Raw genomic sequence first — 13,143 nt, forward strand, 5'->3', positions numbered from 1 at the left:
GGACCTTCACCGTCATTTCAACAGACAAGTGGGGTCTTTTAAACACACATTTTCTAATTTCATGTATATTTTAATTTTATAGTTTAAATATTGATTATCAGAATGAAATTTAGGTAATCGGACCTTTGAAAGGCTTAACACTTAAGTTTTGAGCTGATTTCAGGTTTACAAGTGGGGACCTAAACAGTCTTCCATCCTTATATCTGGGGACATTTGTGTATAAATTAAGAGATTTTGAATTAGTTTCAAAGCCTATATGATTCCATCAAGTATTTCATTTTTCACACCCGATACATTTACAAGTGGGGACCTTCACTGTCATTTCAACTGACAAGTGGGGTCTTTTAAACACACATTTTCAAATTTCATGTATATTATAATTTTATAGTTAAAATATTGATTATCAGAATGAAATTTATGTAATCAGTCCTATTTCTAGCTTAACTTTTAAGTTTTGAGCCATTTTCAGGTTTACAAGTGGGGATCTAAACCGTCTTCCTACCATATATCTGGGGACATTTGTGTATAAATTTTTAGATTTTGAATTAGTGTCAAAGCCTATATGGTTACATCAAGTATTTCAAGATAATTTTTCACACTCGATAAATTTACAAGTGGGGACCTTGGCTGTCATTTTAACAGACAAGTGGGGTCTTTTATACACACATTTTCTAAATACATGTATATTATACTTTTGTAATTAAAATGTAGATTATTATGATGAAATTTTAGAAATAGGATCTTTACGGTTCCTTCAAATATTTGAAGATATTTTTTTAAACTAGAAAATTTTACAAGTGGGGACCTTCGCTGTCATTTCAACGGACAAGTGGGGTCGTTAATATACATGTTTTCAAGATTCATTTTAATTCACTTTTTTTTAATTAAAATATTGATAATTATGATGAAATTTACATTATATGTAACGTTAGTCCCATTTTAAAATGTGGGGAACTTGGCCATCTTTTTAATGTACATCTGGGGACATACAGTTTTTTAAATCGAGTTAATGTTTTAAACGAAGTTAATTTAATGACGCCTAAAGAATTAGGAAAAGTAGTTTTCGTACGTCAAGTGTAATTAAATTATGAAAAAATCACCGTTCGGTCTGTGAGATACAAGATTTTATATTGTTATCGCTGAATAATGTATATTTTGTATTTCTAAAGTAGCGACATCTATCTGTGCTTATTGTAATGAAAACCCATTTTTGAGCCCCCACATGTACGCCGAAGAGACCATATGGTCCTCATTTCGTACAACTGGGTACCCGGGTGTGTGAAAACCTCTGGCGACATCTCTCGGATATGTGTTAATTTCCATGGTCCCCACTTGTAATGTGAAAAGACCAAGTACCTTACAAGTGGGGACTTTTTTAAAAAAATTAATTTGGGCTCTAATTAGTCTAATTATATAATTTATCTAATTACTTACATGTGAGGACTTTAAAATGTCCCCACATGTAAGTCGGGTCCCCACTATGTGGGTGAAAAGATTGTCAGAATCCCCACTTGTCAATCGTATACAGACGCACACAGACACGGCCGTTACAGAACCTCTCCTGGACTACGTCACACGGAGAGGTAAAAATAGCTTTTAGGTTTTATCGATTCACATGGGTATACGGACTAAACCCTTCCAAGACAAAGAACCCCAGGCATAATCTCCCATTACTGAAATTGTACAAAATACCCCATCCCCAGACAAAATCCTCGATGGTTAACCCTATCCTAGAAAAGCGAAAAATCCCCCGATAATTATCCCCATCATAGAAAAAATACAATATCAATATAATCCGAAACACTTCAGCAATCCGGCAGTGCAATAGATCAGGCGTTGGACTATTTCTAATTAATTCGTTGACTTTCATTCATTTCAAGGGAAAAAATAAGTTCAACCACTGAAAGAACACTTGTGGGAGTTTTAGAATGACTCATACCATTCACGGGGTCTCAGGAAACTCTTTGCCAAATTTCAACCTTCTGTTTTGGATAAAGAATGCGCGCGAGGAAATTTTTTTAACGCTATAGGATAGGCAACTCCTCTATCTCCGACAGCAGCTTTTTCTGTATATACTCTATTTTCAGTTTCGGTTGTTAGCACGCGCAAAGCTAGGTCTCTATGTTATGTAGCTTTGTACGTGCTGACAAGAGACGAAGAAAAAAAAAGATTATAAATATCCGTGAGATTTTTATCTCAAATGCACGGACCTGTAGGCTTTAGTTTCAAATACGTGCATAGTCGTATGTAATCAATTGGTGGGTCCTTCAAACCTTATCAAGGAACGTTGTGCTATTAAAAATAGCGAAAATTATTTCTTGAGATTCCCAAAAGATTTAGAAACGTAATAATTATTTTTAATAGTAACTCTAACATCCTTCTTAATAGTCTAAATTAGTATTACTTGAAATTTTAAAAGTCACTGGCTCGACTATGAAGTCGACACTCGACAGTCGAGGCACTTCAACTTTTTTCGAAGCCTACTAGAATTTCCGCCCATACATTTGAGCTAAAACTCGCGGATATTTTAAATCCAGAGAATCATTATTTTCTTCGTTACATTGAGACCCAGCTTTGCGCATGCTGACAACCCAAGCTGAATCAGATTATACAGAATAAGCTGTCGTCAGAAATAGGGGAGTTGCCTATCCTATTGCGTGAAAACTAATTTCCTCACGCGAATTTCTTTTATCCATGCTCATGTGGTACCCAGTAGGATAAAAACCCTTGGAAGGAAAAACAGACTAAGATCCGCCTTTTTACATAAATAGAAATTGATTTTTAAAATTTTTAGCGGTAGAACTTTTGGTAAACATTATATTTTACAATATTATTACAATATTTACATCAAATATACGAAAAGGTTTCCTCTAAAATAGCAATAATAGCGCTTAATAAAAAGTATAATATTTGAAAAATGCTAAAACCATTCAAAGTTTGATATCGCAGCTTTTTGAAGATCATTTCATCACCTAATAGAGAAATTATGAAAGGCAACATATAAATTCTATTATTTGAGTTGTAAAAAATGGCATTCTTTAACTTCCGTTTTAAGACTTACCCTACTAAAACACATTAAGCCTTTCGAGTGCTCGAGTGGATTGGAATAAGTTAGTGCACATCCATCCTCTAAAAAATTACCTGGCCATCGTGTCCGACGACGAAACGTTTATAATTCGTAAAGACAACACATTCTAACTGCTCGAGTGTCTAATTTGTGTGCTCTGTTCCAGGGTTGTTTGATTTAAATCAAGCGATTTTTTAAAAAAATCATTTGAATAAAATCAAGAATATATTTATATTTTTAAAAAATGTTTTCTAAGATTCCAAGAAGTAGGTTAAGAAACTCGAGAAGAAACTTAACTAGAAAAGACCTATAATTAAAAACAATCATTGTGTTGTTATATTTCAGTTCAAGTTTTTCCCAGAACTTCAGTTTGTCTTGCTGGATAGGCTAAGAAATGAAATAGCGGTCAAGCTACTCTTTTTATACAAGCATTTGAATAGCAACAATATCCAATAGCTGCTTAAATGTCATGATTATTTTGCATGGGGTTAATTTTGACTCAAGACTTTTCATGTTGGTAATTTACTATCTAGTAGTTCAATAAAAATCAAATAAATCAATTTAATAAAAAAAATCCGATTTAAATAAAAAAAATCGATTTTTTTGTTTTATTTGAAAAAAATCAACAACCCTGCTCTGTTCCAAATTGAAGCCTCTTTAGACTTTTAGAGAAAAGAAACTTCACGTTTCTTAAGTGCCACGCGAAGCGTTCAAAAAGACCCTGTGTCACCAAAGTTCATCTTACGGTTTTAAACTTATTTGAAGTTGCTCACAAGTATCACGCTTAAACAACTTCTCGGTAGGTCAAATCTTTGGTCGTCCTATTCTTTGCCTATCACCTCCATCGTTAAATTAAGTTTTTAAGAATGTAAATTTTCAACCAAAAAGTAATTTTTACCTTCCACTCGACGAAAAAATATTTTCACCTATTCCAAGTTTACTATATAAAAGAGACCGCAAACCACTCTTTTTATCACTTAATTTTCATATTCTCCGAACAAGTAAAATGGCTGAGAGAGTATTAATTCGTCGTCAAATTGTTGAACTTCATGAGCAAGGTTTTTGTAATCGCGAAATCGCTCGGCAGTTAAATGTTTCAATTACGACAGTGGCTACTTGGATTGACCGTGACAGAAATAACGAGTTTAACGGTGGAGCTGATAGGCAAAGAGGAGGACGACCAAGGGCTTTAACCAATAGAGAAGTTCGACTAATTGGTAGGACAAGCAGGGCACAGCCATTTCTAACAGGGCGGCTTGTTAGAACGGAACTTGAGCTGCAGACAAGTGTGAGGGCCGTACGAAGAGCCTTGGCAAGTCAAGGCCTTCATGGAAGGATCGCGTGTCCTAATAAAACGTTAAGTGCCATGAACCGACGAGGGAGGCTGGAATTTTCTCGTTTTCATTTAAATTGGACACTAGAGCAGTGGGAAAGAGTAGTTTTCACGGACGAGAAAAATTTCGTCGTCGGACATAATGGGCAGGTAATTTCATTTATTGAGAGGAAGCAATGAGATGAATGACAGAATAAGATCAACATAGTCTATTGATATAATTATCAGTGAACTTGAGTATTCAAATATTTATATTTCTTTAATGTTATAAAGATATGGGTGAGGAGACCTGCCTGCACGCGCTACAATGAGCCTTACATCGCCGAGGTCCAACGCAGCGGCCGTTTCTCAATCAACGTTTGGGGCTGGCTATCGGCAACGAATTCCGGGTGTTTGGTTCATATCGAAAGACGGAACAATGCCCAACGATATGTCCAACTCCTGGAGAACGATTGTTTTCCTAGCATATTGGAAAGGTTCCCCGACGGGAACTTCATCTTTATTCACGACCGAGCTCCGATCCACACGGCAAGAGTGACCACTCAAGCTCTGGAAAGGCTTAGTGCGGTTCATGGTTTTACGGTAAATATCTTGTCACTGTAGTTAACAATGTAATTCATTAGACTGATTTAATCTCTATTGTATACGTTGCAACCGTTAATTTCTCATGAAGGTGATGAATTGGCCTTCAAATGGTTGTGACTTGAACCAAATCGAAAACCTGTGGGCAGAGATGGTTCGGAAAGTTGACCATGTCAACATCAGGAACCTTGCTGAGTTGTTGGAAGCGGTACATAATGCTTGGCCCGATCTCAAGTTGAACGTGGAACTATTCCAGGCGTATCATCCTTCAATGCCTAGTAGAGTTCGGGAGGTATACGAAAACCAGGGATGTTGGTCACATTATTAGACCGTTAACTTCGTCATGTAAAAACTTTAATTGGTTTTGTGTAATTTTTTACATGTTTAGATCTAATATTAGATTTCATAAAAATTTTCTTAAAATCTTGTGTTATAAATACCGTTGGAATTATTTCTAACGGATAATTATTGGTTTTAGTGGAAAGGTGTCCACACATGTAAATACTGAAATGATAACTGGCGATGTCAACTGTTTTTTCATTGATCGAGTTTTAATAAAAAAAAGCATTAAATATGATCGTATTGTTCTTTTAAAATTCATTACACAAGTTGTCCTGTAATCTTATTTAAAACCTAATTACTTCCAATAACCGAAATGGCGACATTGAACTGCACTCAAACCTCTATCGCGTTTTTAGCAAAAGTAAATAAACCGTCAAAAGTGTAATGCAACCGGAAACAATACTCGAAAACCAACAAATCAAACCCGTGTCCTAAAGTGTTCTCTAAACCATTTATTACTCAAACTTGAAAGACACCACTAATCTAAGACAACAAGTTTAATTTTAAACTCGAAATTTTAATTTAAATCACAAGGACACCTACGTAAACCTCAGTAACTTGTATGCTTAACATCTATAGTTACAATTTGACTGATAATCTACTCCGAGTCCAAACAGCTTTACCTAGAGGTATGAAATTTTGCAGGGACGGTACTCAAAGTCAGTAGGCGGGCTCTTAGATTTTTTTCAATTCCTCATCATCTTGAAAAATGGCGGCGTCTACGTGTTTCAACCGAATCTATAACATTTAAAACACTGGTTCCCAATTTCCGTAAGACTGACTTCATGTCTTTTGAAGCTCGATTTGCCACCTTCGATGGGCAACGCCGGTTGTTTTTGTTTTTTTTGCTACTCTGTAAATACTAAAGATTGAAGATGGATTTTTTATTCCAAATATTCAAGATGAATTCTTTTCTAAATATTCATGATATAATTTCAGTAAAACTTCATCTGCGAAAAAATACATAAATAAAATAAAATTTCTATCCGAATAACCTTGGAGAAGCTTCAACCTTTGACAGGGCAAGAAAATGGTATTTAACTCTATACATGGGCGCCCGTTAAATTTCTCATTTCAAGTAAAAAATCCAAGGCGTCTTAGATTATTGTGTAAATCTAAGTGTTCCTCTATTCATATAGATTATGAAACGTAATCTTTAAACTACAAAAGAATAATATCAAATTATTTTAGGGGAAATAGTCAAGGTTAATAATGGAAGCAGACTCAATTTAGTTTTTTGCCAAATTAACGACAGTAAAATTGAGATATTAAATTCTCAATGTCACAAACCAAGGCGATTACCGACTATATTATAGCAGGAAAAGTATGTCCTATTGAGTCTGATTGTTTTCCGATGATCATTGAAACTGCTCTACTCTAAGCTAAAAAATATATAGAGCAACCTTCAGACGCTGAATCACGACACAATTGCAAACGCTGTGCTTTTTATTGTTTTTAGGGCCTCTCTCTCGTTTTTGCTCTATGTTCCAAAAACAGCCACAATTTTTAAAAAACCAAATTCTTAAGTAAAGTTCAAAGGGATAGTTATCACGTTTAAAATGTGCTGGGAATAAGAAAACTTGCAGAGTAAAGCCGAGAAAGCGGGAAATACGTTAAAATTATCCACGTCGTAAAATATTTTCATGTCATAAGAACTTGCGAATAATTTAACCTGTATATATATATTATTATAATTCAAACCATTCTCATCCACTTTGAATTGAACAATGTCTTCTCAACCATCCTCATGAATTTTCCGTCGAAATATTATTCCCACAATATTATTTTCAGAGCATTTCTGAACATCCAATTCTCAAGCGTCCTAACATTAATTACCGAACGTCAAGTAAGTTCTGTATTTTAGTCATGCCACCTATTTTGCTCCATAAACTATCTCTGTTACACCTGTATTTTAGTCATGCCACCTATTTCTCAAAGTATATTCTTGAAACACTGTCCATCATCCAATACCGCGGCTCGTCCAACTTTTAATAGCGATTCAACAGATAACGCCGTCTGCCGTAAAATATCCGTCAAAAGAATTATCCCTAAATATCCACCCACTGTATTAGCAACTAGGAAATTATAAAAAATCATTAAACATATCCAAATCTCTAAATATTTAGACGTTTTCAAACCGCCACCAACAACCCTCCATTTCTGAAGACTGAGTCTAATTCATAAGTTCTCATTTCTAATATGTCAGTGTGGAACTAAAAATTCTCGGGTTGGAACATCTTTTTTTTTCTGATCGTAATATTTAATACGGAGCTAAGTGGATATAGATAAAATTAATAATTGTTAGGCTTATTTGCTATTATTTTGAACGTCACGTTTTTTGTCATAACTTTTGATTTTCTGAACCGATTTACAATTTGAAAACAGTTTCGGATTCTAAGTGACAAGACGCGTGCAACGATAGCATGGTTGATCAATTTGAAGCATTATTTCGTAACGTCATTATCGGGGGGCTTTACTATTTCCGCTATGGCTAACGCCTTATTAGCGCCACACTGTCATTTGTAATTTTAAAATAATTTTGAGAAGTAAACCTATTTAGAAAGTCCTATTTTGTTACTCTAGCTCAAATAGGAACAAAATGGCAGCCAAATGAAAATGTCCAGAAACTTTTGTCCGGGACTGTACCTGCTACTATAGTTTAAGATACCGTTTGGGTTTTTCATCAGAGAAGTAAATTTCTTAGACTCGAGGGAGTCTTCACATCAAAGCGTCATTGTTGACTTTACAATACCTACAATATAATCCGAATTCGGATGTACAATGAAGTGACGGTCATCTCGGACCATCTAGAATATTCTTTCCGATTCCAGAACATTCCATTGTTTCTAGAAGGTTCTTTTTGGGTCTTCCATATTACACCTTCTTAAACCATTCGCAATTGGATTTCTGTTCGTTGATGGGGAAACCCCGGAAAATCCAAGGAAAAAAGACACTGTTTAAGGCTGACAATATTTTTATCCAACGGGAATCACGGGAAAGGGTGAAACAATATATACGTGAGCTTAAAAATTGTATAAAAGGGAAGGGAAATGGGTCCTATGGTCACATTCGATTTCAAGATGTACTCCTGCTCTACTTGCGCCGATGTCTTCACCAACCAGCCGAACCTTAGTCGTCATATGCGGACCAATCACGGTAATATTTCTTTTGCGTGTCCAGTTTGTAATAAGAGTTATGCGCGGAAAGATAATTTAAACCGCCATCAACGGCAAATGAACCACGTTGGGGCCGCCGTAAATAAAGTCGTGGAAAGTAATACGCGTCCTGCGTCTCCTCAACCCGGACCATCTCACCGCGTCACCCCTCCCAATTCTCCCGTAAAGAGAAAAGCGGCACCGATTCCGACAAAGGGAGGAAAGAAAAGAAAAGTAGAAAATGGTAATTATTTAGTTTATTGATTTCCCCTGTAAGGTGTCTTACCCGCCGCACATTGATGCATAGGGTGTAGCTAACAACCAGGGGTTTAAGACACAATCTATCTTTTCTAAATTGGTATATGAATTAAATTCTAACGTATTTGTGAAGATGATCCAAACTGCGACGTCTTACTCTCCCAAGATAACAATGGTCTTGGGGAATTTATGGACGTGTGGGAAGGTGGACAAAATGAGGATGTTTTGCTCTCCCAAGATTATCTCGGTTTGAACGAGTTCATGGAGAATTGGGAAACTGAGCAAAACCAGGCCGATCCACCCGAGAATCATACACCAGACATTGAGGAGGTCGACGCGCTCGATAATGCTATTTTCTCGGCTAGAATCACCGCACCTGATGGTGTAACGGATCCAACTTTGTTCATAAATAAGCACCGAGAAAAGCTAGAGGGTTACATAAGAAACAAATTAAGTGAGAAGAAGGGTATTAAGTGGTACCTTGTGGTGCACGCGAGATACACGCGTGAGTTAGGGAATACGGGTACCGTGACTGAAACTACTCCATACTTTCAGGGATTTACACACGCTACTATGTCACCGGAAGTTATTCCACAGCAGATCGACTCAAGTCGGGAAAAGATTGCCGAAAGTATGAATGCATTCGAGTCTATGGGTAGTGGATGGGAGCTTGACCGTATAATATACGTTCAAATTAACATTATCCAATACCTACCGCTAGTAGGTGGAACGTATTTCCAATTACCGTCTGTAATTGAAAACAAAAGGGCTACCGTGAACGTTAAACCGGAAGATATACGGGACAATAAGTGTTTTTTATGGTCGATTATTGCCAAAATCCACCCAGTTGTAGACAACCCATCTCGAATCGCACATTATCAACAGTACGAGAATGAACTAAACTTGTGTGGAATTACATTCCCATTTGAACTCGATTCGTTTAAACTTAAACGTTTTGAGGAGGTGAACAATTTGTCCATAAATATTTTCGCATATGAAAAGGGGTACTTCTCACGTTACGTGAGCGAAAGACAAGTTCCCAAAGATAGGGAAGTTGATTTTCTCTTGGTGTCAAACGGGGAATCAAAACATTTTGTTTTGATTCGCAACCTAAGTCGCCTTCTCAGTGGTTTTACCAAACACGCGCATCAATCATTTTACTGTCGTCGCTGTTTGAAACGAAGTGCGTCAATTCGAACCCACGATGAGCACGTGCGTGAATGTAATGTTCATGATCCACAACGCGTGATTATGCCACACGACGAACCAATTTTAAGATTCAAAAACTTCGGATGGAGTCAAAAGGTATTTATTTTTCTTTGTTTAGCTATTTATATAATTATTGGTATGTGTGTGTACAACTATTATTCCTTTACAGGTTCGAGAAGGATCTATTCAAACTAATGAACAACGCAGTATTTGGTATGCAATTAATAAATAATAACAATAATAAGTAGACTAATAAAAATACATTTTTTCCCTTGTTTTTCAGGAAAAACCATGGAAAACCTGAGAAATCGACAGGATTTCAAATTAGTAACCACTCGGGAAAAGGCGGTCAAAAAGGCCAGTTCTCCCGCCTTTGAAAAATTCACGGTTTTTCACAATGAACTGGTTGGGATTCATTCAACGAAGAAGAAGTTGGTGTTGAACCAACCTATATATACAGGGTTCGTCATCTTGGACTTGTCAAAGTTATTGATGTACCGATTTCATTACGATGAAATTCGGGCACAATACGGGGATAGAGCGAAACTCCTTTTCACCGATACTGGTATGTTTTACATATGTTATTTGTGTCCGATGTTTTATATGTTATTTGTTTCCATGCTAACAAACCGTTTATTTACAGACAGTCTCGCCTATCACATCGAGACTAAAGATCTGTACGCGGACTTCGCCACTCGGGCTGAACTGTATGACTTCTCGGGGTACCCACGTGACCATCCACTTCACAGCGATGCTAACAAGAAAAAACTGGGTAAATTCAAAGATGAATTGGACGGTACTCCGATCATGGAGTTTTGTGGGCTTAGACCCAAAATGTATAGTATCCTGTCGGCCAAGAGAGAGAAGAAGACGTGTAAGGGAGTCTGCAAGCGCGTCGTGCGGAAACGCGTCCGGCACGCGCATTATCGCGAATGCTTACTGAACCGCGAGCTGACCACCGCGGAGATGGTTAGAATCGTTAATGAGAAGCACATTGTTAAAACCTTAAGACAAACAAAACTCTGTTTAAACCCATGTGACGATAAAGACATATTTTAAATGACGGTATTTCCACTCTAGCCCACGGGCATATAAATACAAAATAAAGAGAAAAAAATTATGACAAATTTATTGAGTAATTCTTATACATCTATTCAGAAATCATACGATCATTAACATTTTTATTTTTAGAAAATCGTTTTATTATATCAAACATTTTAACTCCCCTACATCTATACAACGAGAAATAGACACAATAGCCACCACAAGTTTGACTTAATTCCCCCTGTAGTTGGCGTGAATTAAACGTAACAGTTAGGCTGTTTCGCTCTACAAAATCATTAAATTTAAATAAATCCGGAGGATTTCCATAGCTTTCAAAGAATTCAGTATTCTTTTTCCTCGAAATGTATATAACCGTCCAATGTTCACCTGTCCCTTTAGACGTATCAGTGTTCACAATATATAGAGATGGAAATGTTTTAACAGTTAGTGGTAGTTTATCCGCCGGAATATTCCCCGGAACAAATTCCTAGTGTATGGATCGCGCCTTAATATTTTCTCAAGTTGTCGAGAGTCCATTATGAGCTTTGATCGAATAAAACGGCTCGGTTTTTGTCAATTTCAATCAAAGATTGGAATTCGGAATAGTAAACGACGGCAATTGTAGCCGGTAGCGCTTCGGCAAATATTAACTCCAATCGGACACTACCGTTCTTTATAAAGTTGAAACTTTCAGTCGAACTACCATTCAGGTCGGGGGTCAAGTCGAATACGAAAAGAGCATTACCATTGGCGAACTCGTCACGGTCAATGAAATTACCCTCGTCGATATTCAATTGTCCGGTTTGAAGAAAGAGATTGGCGTACGATCTCATACATAGGTTATCCTTAAAGTTGGGGTTTAAGGGTTTATGGGGTACGCTAACCCCATCAACGGATAAGGTGATTTGAGTCACCGCTTCATTTTTAAAATTAAAAGGCGACTTTTTATAATCACCCAAAAACGCGTTCTGGTCTACAAATCCAATTACAACTTTATTCGGTTGTTGACCGCTAAATAAATTGTCTTTGACTGCTATCTTACTTCCTTGAGATATGGAAAACGTATTACATTCCGTACGTGTTATGGGGTTTTTCATCGTGGCCAATTCCAGGGTTTTAGCGTGTGATATCATAATCTCGGGGGTTAGTTTAACTCTTCTTTTGAATAACGAAGCGTGGGTAAATATAACTTTCGCTTTAATTCCATCCGCATGTAAGCAGAATTCGTTGGGACTTTTGATAAATTTAAAATTCACATCGACCAGATTGGGGATAAAGCGATTTTGCTGGCATATATCGGCGTGTTCGACACCGATCAAGTCTATAACCCCATTTTGGGCGAATTTACTCCGTTTCTCAAACCCTTCATTTTCGAAAAAGTCGTCAAAATGCCCCGCCGTATCTTTGTAGAATAGTGCCCCGGTCAAAAAACTCTTTTTCGCTGGACCACCAAATGTCAATAGCGTTTGAATCATGCTCTTGTATGTGTATTGTTGAGGACATGGTGTAACTGATCTATCATTCAATGATACGTGTAGTTCACTAAAAAGACTGGAGAGTAATAGGTTTTCGGGTCCAACTTTATCCGCCTGAGTAGTTAAACCACCATTCGCATCGTACACAGCGGCTTTAGGTAGAGACTCATCAGCTTTAACCACTTTTACTTGTAAATGCAGGAGCGTGTTTTTCAAGTCCATGTATGTCTCGGAGTTCCCGGTGACGGGAAATATAATAGCCTGATTTTCATCCACATTGGAGGTAGAGTTATACTCCACCCATTGACTTCCTACTATCCCAGTTTGGGTATAGGGTACGTGAAAAACATTTAGTTCCGAGCTGACGCTGTTCATAGAGTTTGGGTGTACGAGCGACATTATGAAAATATATCCGGGTGTAAAGATGACGACCTTCTCTTCTTCTTAGCTCGAACAGAACTGATGATGGGTGACACTTTGCGTTTCCTTTTACGCCCGTTTCCAGTTAGTTTGGTCACTTCTTCGGCTGCCCTTCTCAATGTTTCTTTACCCGCTTCTTTACCCCTAGTTCTCAGTGATTGTTTAATGGGTACACCGCTTGTATAATCCGTCGCAATTTTCGCGCCAGTATTCAAAAACTTTCGACCTAGGTACGTGGCACCCCTTTTAAGTAATGGC

General features: G+C 37.1%; 1 protein-coding gene across 1 annotated transcript; it reads right to left on the minus strand.

Annotated features, from left to right (window-relative positions):
- Nucleotides 1–11,526: 11,526 nt before the first annotated feature.
- LOC149694729 (uncharacterized protein F54H12.2-like) lies at nucleotides 11,527–12,864 on the minus strand. The gene has a single exon (XM_089867427.1). The coding sequence runs from the start codon at nucleotides 12,862–12,864 to the stop codon at nucleotides 11,527–11,529; it is 1,338 nt and encodes a 445-aa protein (XP_089723553.1).
- Nucleotides 12,865–13,143: the final 279 nt, after the last annotated feature.

Source organism: Phalangium opilio, unplaced genomic scaffold (genome assembly GCF_054372755.1).
Source record: "Phalangium opilio isolate 3A_F unplaced genomic scaffold, DU_Popi_V2 ptg000022l_1, whole genome shotgun sequence".
NCBI classification, from domain to species: Eukaryota; Metazoa; Arthropoda; class Arachnida; order Opiliones; family Phalangiidae; genus Phalangium; species Phalangium opilio.